The sequence below is a fragment of the Ranitomeya imitator genome, chromosome 8, assembly GCF_032444005.1.
Source record: "Ranitomeya imitator isolate aRanImi1 chromosome 8, aRanImi1.pri, whole genome shotgun sequence".
Lineage (NCBI taxonomy): Eukaryota > Metazoa > Chordata > Amphibia > Anura > Dendrobatidae > Ranitomeya > Ranitomeya imitator.
Window position 1 is genome coordinate 152,732,885 of NC_091289.1, and position 21,709 is coordinate 152,754,593.

Sequence of the window (21,709 nt, forward strand, 5' to 3'; positions counted from 1 at the left end):
ATCACTTTTTTTTTTAATTTTGGCATGCTTCAATAGCCTCCGTGGGAGGCTAGAAGCATGCATAACTCGATCGGCTCTGCTACATAGAGGTGAAGTACAGATCACCTCTATGTAGCAGAAATGCAGGGTTGCTTTGAACGCCGACCACAGGGTGGCGCTCAAAGCAATCGGCCATCAACAACCATAGAGGTCTCAAAGAGACCTCTGGTTGTTATGGCGATGCACTGCTGACCCCCGATCATGTGACGGGGGTCCGCAGTGCGAGCAACTCCGGCCGCGCGGCCGGGAGCGCTAGTTAAATGCCGCTGTCAGCGCTTGACGGCGGCATTTAACTAGTTAATGGGCGCGGGCGGATCGCGATTCCGCTCGCGCTCATTGCGCGCACATGTCAGCTGTACAAAACAGCTGACATGTCGCGGCTTTGAGGTGGGCTCACCGCCGGAGCCCACCTCAAAGCAGGGGATCTGCAGCTGACGTACTATTCCGTCAGCTGGCAGAAAGGGGTTAATATGCTTGGATACAGAACTCTGAACAGCCAGCTGTGAAGAAACCAGATTGTATCTTAATTTCCCAGACAACCATGTTTTTGCAAACCAAAAGAACTGGCTTTTTATCTGTATATTGGCTTGTAAATTTTAGGCTACGTTCACATTAGCGTCTTTGGGCGCAGCGTCATCGACGCAACCCAAAACGCATGTCAAACCGCATACACAACGCGTTTTTTGACGCATGCGTTGTCCTAAAATGTTATTATTCTTGACACAATTGAAGATAAAAAACGCCCAAAAAAGTGTCTAGACACTATAAAGAGAAAGACCACCAATGGGATAGAAGAGGGTGGGTGTAATGGAATTTGTGTATATATACCCTTGCAGAGATGAATTCCTCCCATTTTGCTTGTGTTTCCAGCATCAAGATGGAGCGATGGAGAGTATCTACATGAATATGGAGTTGGATTTTGCCTTGGCTAATGCTTATGCTCTTGTCACTGTCTAGACACTTCATCACTTGTTTTTTACTGAAAAGGCGCATGCGTCGAACAACGCGGGTCAACGCAGGCACCTGCGCCCTATGCGTTTTACAAATACACTAATGTGTTTTTTTGGCGCATTTACGCATTGCATGCGTTGTTTACCGGAAATTTGGCTTAGGAAAAATGCAACATGTAGCGTCGGCCGTGCCCTGTCTGGTGCGCCCAAATGACGCATGCGTCGTACAACGCTTGACAACGCATACCGGCGCATGTCCATGCGCCCCCCATGTTAAAGATGGGGGCGCATGACTCAAGCGTCGGTATCCGTCGACGACGCTGCGCCCAAAGACGCTAATGTGAACGTAGCCTAAGTGTTTGGTGGGTCAAGAAGACAGACTTGCCAACGGATATACTATCTAACATACTGTGTAAAGGTACCGTTACACTTAGCGATTTACCAACGATCACGACCAGCGATACGACCTGGCCGTGATCGTTGGTAAGTCGTTGTGTGGTCGCTGGAGAGCTGTCACACAGACACCTCTCCAGCGACCAACGATGCCGAAGTCCCCGGGTAACCAGCGTAAATATCGGGTTACTAAGCGCGGCCCTACGCTTAGTAACCCGATATTTACCCTGGTTACCAGTGAACACATCGCTGGGTCGGCGTCACACACGCCGATTCAGCGATGACAGCGGGTGATCAGCAACCAAAAAAAAGGTCCTGATCATTCCCAGTGACCAACGATCTCCCAGCAGGGTCCTGATCGTTGGTCGCTGTAACACATAAGGATTTCGTTAACGATATCGTTGCTACGTCACAAAAAGCAACGATATCGTTAAAGAAATCGTTATGTGTGACGGTACCTTAAGTCTGTAATAGTGACTGTACATAGGGTGTGTTTAGCTTTGTTTATTGATGTGTGCTGATATGCTAATAGTGCTACTTGATCCCATCACCATTGTTTACCTTATCTTGATGTTGGACTGAAGGACCCTGGTAATTCTAAAAATAGCTTACATGCCTTGGGTATAAAAAGACTCAAAGATCACATCATGAGAGACTGAAGTAACACAGAGCTACCAGCCGGACATGCTGCAAAACACCCAACAGACAAGAGAAAGGACTGCAGCCAATTCATCATGGCACCATCACGAGGGACACTGATCTATGATTCTATAGGAAACAACCTAGGGGTTTTCGTCTCCGGTTGGAAGGACACAGATCTGATCCAGTGACCATCTCTGAACCATGGATATGTTTGGCGAAAGCCAGGTTTGGGATCCGCTGGTCGCCTGGTTCCATGGAAATGGTCAGATAAGCCAAGTGGTGACTCTCATGTCAACTGGCTTTGGACTTTGTATGGACTCTATGGACAGTTCTTGGTCATCTCCCTACGCTTGTCGTTACCTCTTCTCTGTGTGTGTATCACAGGTGGAATAGCGATCCTGGGAGCTCTGACATCATGACAACTGGCTTTTGACCTTGTACGGACTCTATGGACAGATCTGTCATTTTCCTACGCTTGTCGATATCTCTTCACTGTGTGTATATTACAGGTGGAATAGCGACCATGGGAGCTCTGATATAACATATACCATTATCTCGGCAAGTCAGCAGAAGGGTGAGGCCCTGTAATGTGCACCATGTTGGGGTAATTGCTAAGATTGTTCCGTTTGCTATTGTGTGTTGTGGTTCAATAAAGTATTGCCACGCTGTTTTACCTTAACCCTGTGTTGTCTGTGTAGTGTATTGCCCACCAGGAGACAGAGTGGACGTTCAGTGGTATGAGCCCTGGTCCATGCAGTCTTGCTAAAGACAGCTGGGCCAGCGGATGAGAGCACCCACTGACCCCGTTCCTCCACACCAGCTTCTTTAGCAATGACTTTTTGTGGCTCCCCCTCCTTGTGGAGTGTCTCAATGACTGCCTTCTGGACATCTGTCAAGTCAGCAGTCTTCCCCATGATTGTGGAGCTACTGAAACAGACCTTTTTAAATGCTTAGGAAGCCTTTGCAGGTGTTTAATTATTCTAATTTACTGAGATAATGACTTTGGGTTTTCATTGGCTGTAAGCCACAATAATCAACATAAACAGAAATAAACACTTGAAATAGATCACTCTATTTGTAATGACTCTATATACCGTAATATATGTGTTTCACTTTTTGTATCGAAGAACTGAAATTTACTTTTTTATTACTGGCTTTTTTTTACTTTAATAAAAAAAAAATATCTTCAGTAGTTAGTGGCTATAGACCAACCTGTGTAGTATTAGAATATTTTAATATGTCCAAATACATTCAACAGAAAAGTTGACCTGTCTTCTGAAATTACTACATGCATGATTCAACCAATTGACATGGACATAATTAAAGGCACCCTTCACTTGGTAGATTTATTTATTTTTTTTTACTCGCTTATATGATGCCATTAACTCTCCTGCGCTTTACATACATTATCATCACTGTCCCCATTGGGGCTCACAATCTAGATTCCCTATCAGTATGTCTTTGGAGTGTGAGAGGAAACCTGGAGAAAACCTGGAGGAAACACACACAAATACGGGGTGTTTGGAAACCTTTGACAACCATTGCAGCCTACAGACATTTTTTTTGTAGCCATCTTTGAGCCTCGTGCACCTGTCTGATTGGGGTTTCATCCACTCATTCAGTGCAGTTCTCTGAAGCTATTGAATATTTGCAATATTCCTTTTCCCACAAACAGATCTCTGCTTTCTCCAAAGATTTTCCATTTGAATTGACATAAGGCCTCCTTTTTTTCCCTTCTTAATCACACTCTTATGTTGTTTTGGGCATGTGCTTTGGGTCATTATTCTGCCGTGGGACCGATTTTTGTTCTATTTATACTTGGTATTCTCTTACTTGGGAGCACACGCTTTAAAATGCTCTGATAATCTTCTGATTTCATTGTTCGTATAACATGTTAAATGCCACAAGCCTCAGAGACAGCACAACAGCCCCACAACGTTATGGATCCCCTAACATGTTTCACTGTAGCTACAGATTGCTCTTCTTTATAGCCTTCATTTAATTATCTACAAGCATAACAATGGTATGTATGTTTTCATCTGTCCATAGAAACGACTTCTCGGAGAATGTTCTAAGCTTTGACATTGATTTTGTTTTTGTAATGCTTCTCTTTAGTAGGGTACTCTTTTGCAGGGATTCCCATTGGCCTTCACCCGTAAAGCCATTTTGTTCAGCCTGTGGTGTATGGTAGAGGTTGAGGATTCCATACTTTGTACAGGGTTACAAAGCTGCCTGAGTTGCGTATGTTATGTGTTGCAAAAGAGCTAAATGAACAGTGTATAAGAAAAAAATAAATCTAACCCCAAGAACTGTATTTTATATAATATATACGAATTACAAGAGAGAATATATAAATTCCTCTCTTTTACATGAACACCCAAAAATACAATTTATCCCACATAAAACAAGTTCTCGCACAGCCAGAAAAATAAAGAAGTTCTAGCTGCTGAATTGCAGAGAGGTAAAAAATGAGAAAAAGGGCTGCCTCCCATTCTTGAACATTCCTGAATTCCTGCTTGCTGGAGGTGGTGCGCTCCTGATCTGTTAATGCCGGCAGCATTGTTGCTCGGCTGGTTCATCTGTGCGATCTAGATGATGCTGCCATATGGGGCAGCTTTGCCTCTGTATTACTGGACAAGTGCCGTGACACTGAATCTGTCCAGGATCAAAATCTGTGATCGTGAACAGCTTCAGAGCTGTGCTTACAAGCTTTATGGCGCAGTGCTTACGAGCTCTTTTCCAACATTCGACCAATTCTGCTACACTGCAGTGGTGACTTTCAACCTACAGTAGTTAGATTATGTCCTGGAATTCCCATCTCTTTTTTCGATTGGCCAGACTGGCGTGGCATCACGTGTGCGTCACATCACAATCATCACAATAATGTCTCGGAAACCCAGCAAATTAACTAAAATGTGCATGTTTCTCTGCCTTGTGTCTGCCTGTCTCCGTAGTGCGTGCTCTTCACTCCTCGTGCCCCTTCCTCTCTCCACAGAGGATAATAGGAGATGTATCCTGACACTTCACTGTGCTGGCAGTTCACCTTGCTAAAGCAGGATGAATGTGATTTTTTTTGTTTTCTGTAAAAAAATGGCTGGTGAGATGAGGAGGGAAGAAGTGGCTCATAAGTGGAGACAGTACCATATTTCTCTGATTAACCTATTGTTATATTATAACGTTTCTCGTTGGCCTATACTGTTGATTTTTGTAAAGTTTGTTGAGGCAGCAGGACCCATGTAAGGTCCAATCTGATTTTGTAACTAAGGGGGTGTATCCAAATCATGAGAAGCGGCAAGCAAACTTTGCATTTGGCACTTTGCATTCAGACAAAAAATTTTCCTGGCTTCCACATATCTTGATTTGTCATTCAGAATGCCAAGAGATGACATGCATGCTTTACTTGGTTAAGCATGCAGGATTTTCTCAGTGGACAGAGGGCGACAGATTTTTTTTTCCATTGGACAGGGAATTTTACATGAACCCATCGAATTCTGCTGAGCAGAGTCCATCTAGTTCAGCCTCGTCCGAGTCTGTATAACTGTAAATCACAGCAGTACGGAACATATGGAGAAGCCCCCACTCCAGAGGACGCTTCAGCTTCCGCATTATTATGCCAGCAACTAGCAATATCTTGCCGATTACCTGGGAAGCTGGACCCATGGACATTTGTTACAAACCAAGAACTCATTTTAAAGAGAGACTATCATCAAATTGCCTGTTTAAATTAGGATTTTCTGTTGCATGTACTTTAAAAAAAAAAAAAAAAAATTGCAATGTTTTTTCATAGCACAATGTTTTATTAAAGCACCACTCCAGCGCTTTTGTTTTTTCTTGCCTCTGAAGTGGTGCTTCTAATATAAGGTCCCTGCTCTACTTTTATTCTCTCCTATCTCTCCTACTGCCGTCTTCAACGTTATCACCACTGCTCCCCTTGGTCTCCAGCAACTTGTGACCTGTCAGATCGCTCCAGTGTTTGCTGGACCTAGCCTGGCGTCACAACTCAATACAAGTCTGAGAGCCTTGTTTTGGCTTTCATAGCCTTGCATTGACAGCTTGTGATGTAACTTGTGACTTCCAGCCAATCAAAAGTTAGTCACAAGATGGCGTTGTAGGAGCGGAGCATCACCAAAAAAAGCTGAAGACGCCGGAGGGTGATTATGAGAGACCGGCTTCAGGGACCTTACATTAGAAGCACCACTCCAGCACTAGAACCGCTGCAGTGGTGCTTTAAAAAAAATAAATACATAAATTAGTAGCCTTGCAATTTTCACAGTGGCCACTAAGTCTTATTTATACTCAAAATTCTTGTCTTTTCTGTAACCTTTTTCAACAGTCAGGATTACAATGACCATAGCTGACAACACAGTATCCACCAGTCACAATAGGCGAGGTCTCCGCTGTCCCTGCTCCCCCTCTTCACAATGACTTTTGCACATGCTCATTAGATGCTTCAGTACAAAAGATAGGGTCATTGTGGCTAATGTACGTGTGCGGATTCCTGAAACAAGAAATTGGAGTCTAAAGAAAACCCCAGTAACCAGTGTGAAAACTGCAAGATTTCTAGTTTTATTTTTCGTGCAGATTGTGCTATGTAAAAATATACAATTAACAAAAACCTGATCTAAATAATTTTCTGATGGCATATTCACTTTAGCTAGGGATTGTCTTGTGGAGACCGTCCCTCGAAAAGCATTGATTGCCTGCTTCTGCCTGCCCCATAAGCTCGGTCTGCTCGCATACATGGATACAAAAGCCATATAAAATCCTTCTTGTGTGGTCTGATTACGGAATGTCTGTGTACACCTAGGTACCGTGTGATGTATATTAGGACTGGTTATTACAAATCCTTGTACTGGCCATTATTACAGTGGTGACATTGAGCAGATATTTCCAGTTCTAATCCCTGTGGCTTTAGCCCAGACTGCTCCAGTGCTCTCCACCGGGGTAGGAAGAGACGACGCTCCATTCATCCGTCATCTGATCTGAGGCCTGTGATTGGCTGCAGCCACTAGGTGATCCTCTAGGATATGCTGCTTTTTATGGAGATGTAAAGAAAGGGCGATGTTTGCAGTTAATTTATAGATCAGTCATAGCTTTGTGGCTGACATTAAAGGGACCTGTCACCATGAAAATACAGTTACAGAACAAGTGAAGCTTAGCAGGTTTTTGCATGAGTTTGTGTTAAGATTTGGCGTAACTTGTACCTTATTTCCTAATTGCCCTCCCCTGCTTGAGCATGCATACAGATATAACTGTGAGTCACTGACTAGGACCGCCCACTGGACTCCTAAGAAATATCAAGAGTTTTCAAACACTAAGGTCCAAGTTATCCTGAATTTTTTTTTTTTTTTTTGCAAAATTGGGTAGTGCGTTTCTGACCTTTTCCTGCTTGATCACATTTTGTTTGTATTGTCAATTTGACATGATTCCTTCCAATATGTTTTCTTTCTAGCATTCTTTATACTTTTGTTTCCAAGCAAAAATGCCAACTAAGCGACAATGCAAACTTTCTAATCTCTTCAGTATCATTTGTCTCTAAATAGGCACAAAATCAAAGCCAACTGTTAGGATTTCCAATGGGACCACAGCCAAGCGCAGGACTAATGAAGCAGAAAGTCGGGAATCGAGCAGGTCTGTTGAGATAACTTTTCAGGTTTTTTCTTATAAGTTTAGAATGTAAGCCCGCAAGGGCAGGGTCCTCGCCCCTCTGTATCAGTCCGTCATTGTTAGTTTGTTTACTGTATGTGATATTTGTAACTTGTATGTAACCCCTTCTCATGTACAGCACCATGGAATCAATGGTGCTATATAAATAAATAATAATAATAATAATAAGTTTGAGACCATGACTTTCTTTCTGATGGCTACTATTCTAAGAAAAGAGCGGATATACTGTCCACCTGAGAAATAGTAATGCCATGCGTTTAGCTTCCCTCGTTAGGACCTTGCGCCTCCCTCCTGACCTTGACAATTGAGGACCAATACTAAAACATTGACTTTTGAGCAAGGCCAAACCTTATTGACTAATGTTAACTTGAAAATGAGTACAGCTTCTTTTTATAAAATATGAAGGCAATAGTACTAGTGTTATTAAAATATTTTAATATGTGACAAATACACTGAAAATTCTACATTTTTTTGTTTAGTTTTCTTTCTTCTCACTTTCGTAGTTCTTCGACAAAAAAGTCTGCTGATGGAGGCAATGATTCAGGACTTCAGAAAAAGAAGGGAAACAAACTCGCCGTTTGCACTGCTCAACGACCCAAAAGTGCCCCAGCTGCTCTGTCAAAAAAGCAAGGTATCTTTTAGATAACTCCAATAACTTTCGGGTCTGTCTGCTTATTACAGTGCCAGTGTTGAGGATGAGATTTTCATCAATGAATTTGACATCCGCAGCCTGCTACTGTTTGGTGATGCTGAATTCACTATTTGCCTAGCAAAAGTAATATAGGGTTATTTTGAGAATCTGCTTTTTCTCCCTCCCTTTTGTGTTTAGTTGTAGATGAGGTGACAAACGGCAATTCTAGTAACCTGACTTTTATCCACTACAGAGTTTATTGAATGGGGAATGGGTAAAATAATTTTAGATTTTCATAGGTCTTACTTTATTTACTGACACATCAGTATCAAATGTATTCTTTATTTATATTTTTGATATGTGAAGTGGGAATGACCACTTTTTTTTAATGGTAGAATTAAAGCATATTGTATCACAGTATATGGTGAAATTCCTGATGTGTGAAGTCGAGTCAACGTCTGGGCTTCATAGAAGTACCAAAATGGTGGTGACAGGGGAACTTCAGCAACCCATCGGAACACCAGTTAGTTTCCTCCTTTGACACAACGTCGACGTAAGGGTGTGCACACGTTGGGTGAAATCTCTGAACCATTTCTGCATCTATTGGCGGGAAAAACGCAGCTGCAAAAATGTGCGTTTTCTTTTTACTGATTCCAGTGAAGTCAATGACGAAAAGCGCAGGGCAGAAATGCACAGAATTGACATGCTGCAGATTATTTTCTGTACCGAATCTGCAAGTCAAAAATAAGAGATGTGTGCATGACACTTCAGGTTTCTCATTGACTCTGCTGGCATCAGGATTGCATCAGGTTTTGCTATCAAAAACGCACCAAATCTGCAACGTGTGCACAAGCCCTAAAAGTGCCTAACGCCTCTTGTGCACTGGAACAGCCCCCCTCCTCACTATTGAAAGGCGACCATTGACAGTAGCATGTAAGTGATAAATGGCAGTTATTGAAGCACTAGATGGTGGCCCGATTCTAACGCATCAGGTATTCTAGAATATGCATGTCCACATAGTATATTGCCCAGCCACGTAGTATATTGCCCAGCCACGTAGTATATTGCCCAGCCACGTATGTAACAGGTTAAAAAAGACTGAAAATAAAAAATAAACAAGCATACTCACCTTCTGAAGGGCTCTTGTAGTCCTGGCGCCTGTGTGCGGTGCACGCGGCAGCTTCCGGTCCCAGGGTTGGTATGAGCCATGACCGTGACGTCATGGCATGTACTTCTCTCATAGCATCCTCAGCAACGGAACCTGCCGCTTGCACTGCCGAGGACAGCACCACGTCGGAGGGTGAGAATAAAGTTTTTTTTTTTTTTTTTTTGTAACATTAGATCTTTTTACTATTGAAGCTGCATCCTGCGGGGAGTATGGAGCGGGCGCCGGGCACTGACTGCAGGGGAGTAGGGAGGGACTAATCGGACTGTACCCGTCGCTGATTGGTCGCGGCAGCCATGACAGGCAGCTGGCGAGACCAATCAGTGACGCGGGATTTCCGTGACGGAAGTTGCCGACAGACGGAAGTATGCGCCTGACATTTGATGTACATGTGTTATAGGAAGGGGTTAATATAGTTGTGGCTAGTGTCAAGTGCATATTTATTTCTCCAATAAATGATCGATTATAAATTGTTATGCATTTACTCAGTCTGCCTTAGACTGAGAGATATCGAGCCCGGTTTCTGCACCATTCCTGCACAAGAGACTATTGCAATAGTTCGTTATGTTCACTGTTTTTATCCTGCCATTCACAATTTAAAACCGCGTTTTCCTAAATAAATACACCATTTTGGACCTCCTTTTTAGTATAAAACATTTTCATGTTTTATCTTTCCAGGAGATGCCTCTAATATGCCGAAATCTACTTCCACCAAGCAACCTGAAGCTAAGCAAGACGCAAAGTTGGTAACTCAGTCTCCCTCTGGAGACAAGCATATGTCCTTGAGTAAAAAGACTACAAAACCCACTTCTGTTTCTGCGAGCAAAACACAACCAAGTAATAAGCATGGAGGCATTAAAACTTCGGTTCAAAATCTCAAAGATGCCAAAGCCAAAGTACAGTGCACTTCTAAAACTTCCATTCAAAATCATAAGCCAACTCAGAAGAATCCATCTGCGGCAATAAAAAACAACCACAGCCAGCCTGCACTGTGTATTGAAAGAGACCCTGCTAAACCGGATGCTCCCGAGGGCCTGATGTCTGTACTAAATGAAGGCAAACAAGCTGGCAACTGTCAGATTGTAGAAGGAGGAGACCATCGTGAAGATGTGCCATTGTCTGCACATGAGTGTTGTCAGGGTATTTCAATGGGCAATCAAGACTTTCTGATCCAGAAGCCTAATTTAGAGCACTGCCATTGCCAAGAAAATAATGATCCAGCATCTGTTCTTCCTCAAAGATCTAATTCTAAAAAAGGTTTGACTGAAGTAATAAATGAAACAAAGGCGGTAAATGTTGACAAGACGGGGTCAGGGGATGCGCTTGTTTTGAATAATTCCAGCGAGCAGAAGTTAGACTGTAAAAATATCTGTGACTCCGAGAACTCGAAATGTGCTGACAGTTCGAGTGAAAGCGAGTTGTGTTCTGTAAAAGAAGTTGAAAAAGTTCCAAAACAAAAAGAGCGAGAAAATATGGCATTTCTGGAAACATCTCCGACAAGTAGCACAAATATGCAAAGGCGTAATAATGATACAGATCCGTGTTTACAAGGTGTCTCCAGTAGTAGACAACCTACAGTGAATGGCACTGAACATTTTGTCAACTGTTCTACACAAGGTCAGGTCTCTGGGTATCACAGAGATTTGGTCATTGAAGAGGTAAATGATAGCCATGAGAACTCTGATATGCATTTCATAGGCCAGTGGAATAATCACTCAAGCATGCTACATGAACGTGAGAGTCCAGAATCAGAGAGTGGTAGTGCAAGTACATCCTCGGATGACATCAAACCAAGGTCTGAAGATTACGATGCTGGTGGCTCCCAAGATGATGATGGCTCTAACGAAAGAGGAATCTCGAAGTGTAGCACAATGCGCTGTCATGATTTCCTTGGGCGAAGCAGTAGTGATACTAGTACTCCGGAAGAACTGAAGGGTTATGATGGTAGTTTAAGAATTGATGTCAAAATGAAAAAAGACAGTGCAGAGTTATTCCGTGTCAACTCTACTAGTGATGATGAAGGACCTAGAAGAAGAACCGAACCATGGCTGCAAAGGGATGGTCCAAGACACGGTGCAAATCACACCGCTGTTTGCAGCAGTGTACAGTTTTCCCAGGAGATAGAACACCTTTCCTCATCAGCTGATGAGACTGAAGATGAGCGATCGGAAGCAGAAAACGCAGTCCTGCAAGGTCCACCAGATGCTCCTGTTCAGCCTTTTCAGGGCATCATAAATTTAGCATTCGACGATATGGCTGAAGTTGACAGTGAAAATCAAAAGGGGCCTGCCAACAAACCTTTTGTGAGGTCTGTCCTTCTTTCTGTAGATGAGTGTGAAGAACTAGGATCAGATGATGGGGATGCGCACCATTCACATGCACGAAAAGCTGGATCAGTAACTCCTTCTGACGTATTTGAGAAAAATGGTTCTTCCAAGAATGAAGAGGGTAGAAAGACAGAGAAGGCAAATGAACATACCTCTTTGCCTAAAAATCATGAGGTTTTGGAAGAAAATTTAGTTGGTGGACAAGAAACCGAAGAATCCGCTGCATGTAAGGGCTTCTACAAATCGGCGGAAAGTGAACTTAAGTCACAGGCGCGGCCATGCCATTTAGATCTGTACACAGAAATGCCCACTGATGCACAAAGGTTTTGCTGTTCAAAAGCTTCTAATGCTTGTAAGAATCAATTTCTTGACTACCAAGGCAGAGACAACCAAGCACCTTCCACTGAAAGCTCCAACACTGCTTTATCTGCAGGTAATGAACATTAACTGATAGAGCTGTAATTTACTTTTTTTCCCAATGCAGTGTTCATTAACTATAAGGAAATTATGTAATTATTACAGATCAGTATCCTTTTCAATATATTTAAGATTATAATACATTTACTTGACAGAATAGTTTCACCTTGTACAGGCACTTGTAAATGTTTTCAGATACTTCTTCCTGAACCGAGGACTTCGTAATAGAATGCAGTGAAATCGCTGATTTTCAGTCATTGATTTCTGATTACAAGGTCTTGGTAGGTTGGTGTTTGACTGGCCCTTTACCTGAACCAAACCTGAGATTATATATAAATATCCCTATTTCTGTAAATAAATTAACTTCTTTAATTTGGGTAATTCTAGTTGACATTGATTTACTGGTCAGTGTTCTCTACATGTTAAGTGCCACTATCTTATTTATTTATTATCCGCCAAATCCATATACAGTGGGGAAAATAAGTATTTGATACACTGCCAATTTTGCAAGCTTTCTCACCTACAAAGAATTGAGGTCTGTAATATTTATCATAGGTACACTTAAACTGTGAGAGACAGAAACTAAAAATAAAAATCACATTGTATGAGTTTTACATAATTGATTTGCATTTTATTGCATGAAATCAGTATTTGATACAATAGAAATACAGAACTTGATATTTGGTACAGAAACCTTTTGTTTGCAATTGGGTCACCCAACCAAGTCACAAACCATCTTCAATGTCGTTGGCCAAAATCTCGCAATCCATGGCCCCATCCTCCTCTCTTCAATACGGTACAGTCATCCTGTCCCCTTTGCCGAAAAGCATGGTTGAGACGGTGTTCTTGGGGTTGTACTCCTCCTTCTTACTCCAAACACTGCAAGTGGAGTAGATGCCAAAAAGTTCTATTTTGGTCTCATCTGACCACATGACCTTCTTCCATGCCTCTCCAGATCATCCAGATGGTCATTGGCGATCTTCAACTGGGTCTAGACATGTTCTGGCGTGAGCAAAGGGACCTTGTGTGCCCTGCAGTATTTTAATCCATGACCGTGCAGTGTGTCACTAACTGTAATGTTTGAGCCTGTAGTCCCAGCTCTCTTCAGATCATTGACCAGGGCCTCCCAATGTAGTTCTGGCTGGTTCCTGACTTTTTTTCAGAATCATCCTTACCCCACGAGGCGATCTTGCATAGAGCCCCAGGCCGAGGAAGATTGACAATCATCTTGTGTTTCTTCCATTCTCTAATAATTCCGCCAACAGTTATTGCCTTCTTACAAAGATGCTTGCGCATTTTCTTGTAGCCCATCCCAGCCTTGTTCTAGTCTACAATTTTGTCCCTGGTGTCCTTAGACAGACAGCTCTTTGGTCTTGGTCATGGTGGAGTGTGATTGTGTGTGGACAGGTGTTTTATATAGGGAAAGAGTTCACACAGGTGCAATAAATTTAGGTAATAAGTGCAGAGTAGGAGGGCTTCTTAAAGAAAAACTAACTGTGAGATCCAGAAATCTTGCTGGTTGGTAGGTGATCAAATACTTATTCCATGCAATAAAATGCAATTTAATTATCTAACAATCATACAATGTGATTTATTTTTAGATTCTGTCTCTCATAGCTTAAGTGTACCTACGATAAACATTACTGACCGTTTCATTCTTACAAAATCGGCAGTGTATCAAATACTTATTTTCCCCACTGTTTACACATGTATTGATACGGTCATAACGCTCGACTAACCTAACATCCATGACATTATATTTCCAAAACTTACTCCCTCTAACATTGTATGAAAAGGAATACAGATAAAAATGGAGGAGTTGCCACTATAATCTTTTGTCCATTACCTGTAGACCTTTAGATTCCTAAATTGCCCAAGTTACCATGGAAGTTAGAATTTGATTTTTGCTTTGGTAACGCCTTCATTTTTTTAATTACTTTCTATAGTTTTATCTCTTGTATTTTGAAACAATCAGTATATGAAGCTTCTGTTCAGATAGAATGACCACAACTACTCACACACTAGGAAAAACAGCATAAAACGAAATCTTCAATTGTTCCAATGTGTTTTTTTTTTCCTGGACAGGGTGGAATATGACATACATAAAGCAATACAAATGATAGATTTTCCTGTGTATTTGATGCAGTACCTGATCTTTGGCTGCTGGCAATAAAACATCAGGTAATCTACAGTGGAGCCACACAGAATCTATTTTCCCTTTCCTTCTGTCTTGTGCATTTCTGAGATCCAAGGGACAAAAAAGGGAATATCGTCCCTCCAGAAACCACATGGCAGTGGTTTATCTCACTGGATCTAGGGGTAATAATTTAACATGACCAATTCTTTCTTTCAACAACATCAGTCGGGGCAGACTTGTGCCTCCATAACTAGTTCCTGTACAAAATTGGCTGGTTTAGCCTACTTATCTACTGTGTATTGGGGTCTTTTAAAGTGACCCTCCACCCAAGCACTTAACAGTGACTATACATTTATCATCTCCCCACCTGGTGCCCTCCATTTCCTTGAGTGCAGGACTACCCTAAAGGTACCTTCACACATAACGATTTCGTTAACGATATCGTTGCAACGTCACACTCTTTGTGACGTAGCAACGATATCGTTAACGAAATCGTTATGCGTGACAGTGACCAACGATCAGGCCCCTGCTGGGAGATCGTTGGTCGCTGGGAATGATCAGGACCTTTTTTTGGTCGCTGATCACCCGCTGTCATCGCTGGATCGGTATGTGTGACGCCGACCAGCGATGTGTTCACTGGTAACCAGGGTAAATATCGGGTTACTAAGGGCCGCGCTTAGTAACCCTATATTTACCCTGGTTACCATTGTAAATGTAAAAAATGTAAAATGTAAAAAAAAACAAACACTACATACTTACATTCCGGTGTCTGTCACGTCCCCCGCCGTCAGCTTCCCTGCACTGTGCCAGCGCCGGCCGGCCGTAAAGCAGAGCACAGCTGTGACGTCACCGCTGTGCTCTGCTTTACGGCCGGCCGGCGCTGACAGTCAGTCCGGGAAGCTGACGCCGGGGGACGTGACAGACATCGGAATGTGAGTATGTACGTTTTTTGTTTTTTTTTTACTTTTACAATGGTAACCAGGTAAATATCGGGTTACTAAGCGCGGCCCTGAGCTTAGTAACCCGATATTTACCCTGGTTACCAGTGAACACATCGTTGGATCGGCGTCACACAGCGATGACAGCGGGTGATCAGCGACCAAAAAAAGGTCCTGATCATTCCCAGCGACCAACGATCTCCCAGCAGGGGCCTGATCGTTGGTCGCTGTCACGCATAACGATTTCGTTAACGATATCGTTGCTATGTCACAAAAAGCAACGATGTCGTTAACGAAATCGTTGTGTGAAGGTACCTTTACTCTAATCTTGGGCAGTGGGGGGTAGCCTATAGCCACCAGATAGAAGGGTCACTTTAAGACCTTACCCATTGTCAAACCCTCCCACCTATAATGTATTGATAATAAGTAAGTAAAGTATTTAAACTGGCTGTCCATCTTTAGGGAGAATTTGCTTTTACTTGGACATCCATTTTTTAATAAAATCATTTACGGTATGTTAGTTAGTTTCATTAAAAATTTGAAAGGTTTGTCTTTTCTTGCCGAAGCTATACTCTGTATTTCTGAATGAGTTAACTAGGAATCAGTGAGTTTGTTCTGGCAGTCCAATGGGAGTGTTTGTAACCCTGCCTGTCTTTTTCTGAGCTCCTCTCAGTTGAATTATGACCACAGAACACATCAAAGTTGAATCTCTAGGGAAACAGAGGCTGTAAAAGCCAAATGATGCAAACTTTATGAAACCCAATTGTGAAAATGATTTTAGCACCAATTGCATACATTTAAGTACAAAAAGAAACTTATCCCTAAAGTTGGACAACACCTTTAAAGGGACTCTGTCACCTGAATTTGGCGGGACTGGTTTTGGGTCATATGGGCGGAGTTTTCAGGTGTTTGATTCACCCTTTCCTTACCCGCTGGCTGCATGCTGGCTGCAATATTGGATTGAAGTTCATTCTCTGTCCTCCATAGTACACGCCTGCGCAAAGCAATCTTGCCTTGTGCAGGCGTGTACTATGGAGGACAGAGAATGAACTTCAATCCAATATTGCAGCCAGCGGGTAAGGAAAGGGTGAATCAAACACCCGAAAACTCCGCCCATATGACCCAAAACCAGTCCCGCCAAATTCAGGTGACAGGTTCCCATTAACTGTATTCTATTCTGATGTAGATTATTCCAGAAGGTATTGCCTTGTGTATGTCATTGTCCTCCAATACTTTGCATCATATTATGCATGTATAAACAATCCCAGATACTAAATAATTTAATTCATTCATTCAGTATTTTACATTATAATTCTTTCTCCAATTAAAAATATTCAAGTATGTAATTATACATTTAAAACCGCTTAATATTCATGTATGTAATTATACATTTAAAACCGCTTAGTCATGCACATTCTTAATTACCATCTGGCTTTGTTCTTTTGTCAAAGCTGTTTTAATTCCCCCACTATAACGTGCATTGTATGGGTCTATAAATTGCTGAAAAATGGAAAATGCAGATTAGTTGAAGCTTTTATAATCCTCGTTTGAATATATAATTAAAGACTAGATAGTACACAGAATATCCTGACTATTTAAAGGGACAACAAATCCTATGCGGGGATATTATATTTATAAAGGGGAAAAATAATGGGCGTGTAATAGAGGTCCCCTAGTTAGTGGTCTTGGTAAGCGAGGGAGATGAAATAGGCAGAGCGACCCACATCCCGATCTGTCATAACAGGGAAGATCTGGATGGCACAAATGCGCACAGATAGGCCAAGTACCGTAAGGAGCAAGTTGGAGGTGAGTGATGGTAGCGCTCACCTGTAAGGGTTGTGTAAGCAGGGCTGTGGAGTCGGTATAAAATGAACGGACTCCTAAAATATATAATAAATTGGGTTCAGTAGTATAATGCAGGATGTGCTGTGTTTTCATAATTTTGGAAAGTTATGAAATGTCCCGTATGTTCCTGATTTAAGGATCTAGTTTTTTAGTTCATGAATCTGTGCTGCACTTTATGTACTGTTTACTTTGATTTTTGCTATGTGGCCCCTTTCTATTTTTCACTGTGCTCCCATATTACAACATGGTGTCCCTTTTTAAATGGCTTTTATAGACCCTTGCTTGTTCCTGTCTTTTTCCTAATATCCAAACGATTTTTTTTTTTAAGATCTTGTTACCTGGATATTTCTAATTGGAGAAGGCCGATCTCATTATTAGGAATGCCTTACATTACCGTTAGCATTATCTGCTGAACATGTAACCCATGTACCCATTGTGGCGCCAGTTAATTACACTTGTGTATCATTACTGCTGTTCACAGTAGTGTCCATTATAAATGTGTGAACGGAGCCACAGTTCAGGGTTGTGATATTGTGTATTGCTTCGTCAAACCATTTGTCGTTCCTCAAATAACCCATTTTCTGTATCAGAAATGTGCTTGCTAGGGGTTATTTTGCTGCTTCTTGTTAACTTCTAAACAGTAGCTTTTTAAGGAAAAAAAAAATTGCTGTTTAGAAATCTGTGTTTGTGAAATGTCTATGTACCTTGCTGTCTTAATTGATCGTATGTTCGTCTTCAGTGACTATGGGTAAAAGAGCATAACTATTTTACAATGTGCAGTATTATGAATTATTTCAGGGCACATAGATGATATTGACTCAATGGCACAAACCTGCATGTATGACCATCGCCCTCCAAAGTCCCTTTCTCCCATATATGAGATGGATCCTGCCGACGGCATTGAGCAGAGGCTGAAGACCGAAGCTAGAATAATGGATATTGAGTTTGAAGATCAGCAGTTTGTAGAGAGGGACTGGACACTGCTGAGACAGCTGCTAGCTGATCATGGATCAGACGTTGATATCATAAACTCGGTCCCTGAGGATCTCAGTCTAGCACAGTATCTAATCAATCAGACATTGCTCTTAGCTAGAGAAAATTCCAAATCTCAGGGCAAAGCATGGGGCGATTTATCATCTCCATTCGAGGACTCTACAAGTGTCACAGTGACTAGCTTTTCTCCTGATGAGTGTTCCTCCCCCCATGGAGAATGGACTATCCTTGAATTAGAAACCCATCACTAGATTTGTTTTTTTTTTTTTTTTTGCTTTTCTCTTTTTTCTTTTTTTTTTCCTTGCCAAGTCTTCACCAGGATTTCTTACTGGTATTAGCTAAATATTGTTCATATAAATGAATCGTGTAATTATTTATATCCAAAAGTTTACATATATGTGTGCAAGCTCTACGCTCTTGCACAGAGTACACCACATTGCTTGTATAGAAATATGGCCGATATGCAAGTTTACAATTTTATTCTTTTTCTTTTACCCCAACGGTACATTATTACCACATGTTACTATATTAAAAGAATAATATACAAAATATTTACATGAGCGGTACTGACAAAAGCTTCACTGTAAGTAAGAGTCGCAACATTTTCATTCCCATATGTTTACAATGAAGTTAGCCGAGTGAAACAATGCAAGAAGTGCCAAGGAGCACCGTTTTATTAGATTGTTTTGCATTAATTCCTTGAAGACATTGGCATGTTAAGATTTTTTTTTTTTTTCGCTGTGGTATTTGGTAATAAAACAATTTGCCTCTGAAAAATTATGATTTAGCATGAATGCTCTGTATTAATCATTTGAGTTTGCTTTCCAATGCATCTAATAGGCCAAAATGTAAATAAAATCAGAAGGAATGACATGAAAATGATTTTTCTTAGATGTGTGTAAACGTAAATATCATTGAAATAATTAAAACTTTTTTTTAAAGAGTTAATGTGTAATATTTGTTGTTAATAATGTCTGGTTAATTGGATATTTAACAATTCCATAGAGTCTATGAGTGACGAACAATTAAATGAAAACGTAGGCCTACTAAAGGAATGGTGCTCAAGTAGGGGCCCAAGCCATCATGAATATAGCGATAAACTTGGCACACACTAATATGTAGATGCAGTGAAAAAGGGGTTTAATGAGGTAGAGTACATACAGTAGTAGACGTTTCGGTCTATACAATAGACCTTCATCAATGTACCTCTCTCAATTTTTTTTATATAGGGTACCCCGGGTCATGTGGAGGACAAGGAGTCCCTGTTGTAGTCAGATTGCTCCTGCTGTAAAGAGGGAGCAGACAGCAATGTAGGAGGAGAAAGATGTGTACGGACCTTGGACGCAGTATCCACCGCTTGTTCAGTGTCAGTATCCACCGCTTGTCCAAGCGGTGGATACTGCGTCCAACGTCCGTATATATATATATATATATATATATATATATATATATATATATTCTTCCCTGCCCCATAAATGTTCATGGTTGGGTGCCAACACTTAAACCTATGTAGTTATTAATAATGGTTTCTAGTTATTAATACGCCAATTAGTGTATTGTTTTGGCGGAGTTTACATGGAGATGTACTGTGCGGCAAGAACGCACGCTGTTTACCACAAATTGCTGAGTACAGGGGGCACATGTGGTTTTCGTTAGCGGTAAGCCATGTTCAGTGACTGAACTCAGCAGTTACCATAGCAACCAGGCCTACTGCTCACTGCTGACAGAAAAAGCCTTGAAAATAGTACTTGATAATACAGGTTAGTATGAGGTAAATGGAGCATAAATTCCACACGTTCCAGGCTTAGACCAGTGTTCTGCACTGGGAATAAATAGGGAAACTATAGGGAATACTTTCAGTGCCTTTCATGTTATAGCCACCTCAGGTGGAAAAGGGATTTGCATGCAAGTTTAGTTTTGCTCATGTGTCCTGTTTTTTTTTTTTTTTGTAGTATTCGTGATAGCATCTGTTACCCAAGTTGTATAATCTTGCCATTTTCAGGCAGGTACTGTACTCATTGTATGGAGATCCTGTCAGGAATTACATATGTTGAATTAGGCCTCAAATGCCACCTAAAAAAAGATACAAATAGGAGATATATATTTATATATCCTAATTTATTAAATCTGTTTGAGGTGACATTTGAGGCCTAGTTCAAATGCTCTCTTTTCTCTCCACATGGATAGTACATATGTGGGTCTGAGCACTTACAGGATAACATTTTATAAATTGACACATGTAGTCTTAATTCTTTTCATTAAAGTGAACCTGTCACCTCCTGTAACCACTATTTACTGCAGATATAGGAGTAATCTTCACACAAATGGCGCTTAACTAGTGTCTGGCAGGCAACGGCCACTGTAAGCTGAATGTGCCTACCCTCATCAGATCACAGCAGCTAAGCAGATTGAGGCCGAGCAAGTACTGGTATGGGAGACTGGCTGGGAATCCCTGGTCCCGTTGACATACATGGAAACAAAACACAAGAAGCAATGGAATGAAACTAAGGCCGGTTTCACACGTCAGTGGCTCCGGTACATAGGGGTGGAGCTGCATATTCATTTCTGTAATGGGCGGCCCCACGTGACCGCTCATACAGTAGAAGGTGCGGCCAGGACAGGAAACGCCAGCGAGGGAGCCGGGTGAGTATTTTAATAACAGCGGGCGGGCGCACAGGGGGTGGGAGGGGGGTGGGGACATGGATCTGTTTTTTAAACACGAGAAACAAACAAAAAAAAAATATTATTCATATCTTCTCTACAGCAAACACTGCTGCAGAGAAGATATGAATGGCAGCTTCAGCACCAGATGCAGGGGACAGCATCTCTAGCGCTGTCTCCTGCACGGTGCGTGTGGTACCCAGTCGGCACACGTGTGCCGCACTGATGTGCCACAGAAACGCACGGGCACATGGACACGGATAATTCCGGTACCGATTTTTCCGGTACCGGAATTATCTGGACGTGTGAGACTGCCCTAAAAGGGAGAAGATACAGATTAGATATTAGAAAACACTTTCTGGCAGTGAGGGTGGTCAATGAGTGGAACAGGCTGCCACAAGAGGTGGTGAGTTCTCCTTCAATGGAAGTCTTCAACCAGAGGATGGACAGACATCTGTCTGAGATGGCTTAGTGAATTGAGCAGGGGGTTGGAGACAATGACCCTGGAATTCCCTTTCAACTCTAACATTCTAGGATTCTTACTGGAAGTGCAGCTACATGGGGAAAATAAAGTTATATTGTCCCTGCAGCCGCTCGTTTCCAGTTATCTGGGAGATTCAGGGAGCGGTTATAGTAATCACTCACTACACACTCAGTGCACTGATTGACAGCTTGCTCTGCTGTACTTATGTGTGCAAAGCAGGCTGACTCCATGTGCAGGAGATTAATGCCAGCCACACACACACTGTGAATATAGCCACTCCCTGTACCGCCCAAATGACTTGAAGCAAAGTGCTGCACAGAGAATATAACTTTATAAAACTTTTCTTTTCTTCCTGTAGCTGGTTTGCCAGTAAGCCTGCCAGGTATGAATGAAGCAGAGTACAACTTTATCTGCAGGTAA

The 21,709-nt window shown here is 41.8% G+C and overlaps 1 protein-coding gene across 2 annotated transcripts in view; it reads left to right on the plus strand.

Annotated features, from left to right (window-relative positions):
- Positions 1–19,084, plus strand: part of BTBD8 (BTB domain containing 8) — a 100,653-nt gene extending 81,569 nt beyond the window's left edge. For both annotated transcript variants that reach the window (XM_069737558.1, XM_069737559.1), the window contains 4 exons: positions 7,568–7,655; positions 8,195–8,322; positions 10,166–12,247; positions 17,950–19,084. In XM_069737558.1, the coding sequence (XP_069593659.1) occupies positions 7,568–7,655; positions 8,195–8,322; positions 10,166–12,247; positions 17,950–18,395 (2,744 nt within the window). In that variant the 3' untranslated portion in view covers positions 18,396–19,084. The remainder of the gene's footprint in view (positions 1–7,567; positions 7,656–8,194; positions 8,323–10,165; positions 12,248–17,949) is intronic.
- The last annotated feature ends 2,625 nt before the right edge of the window (positions 19,085–21,709 follow it).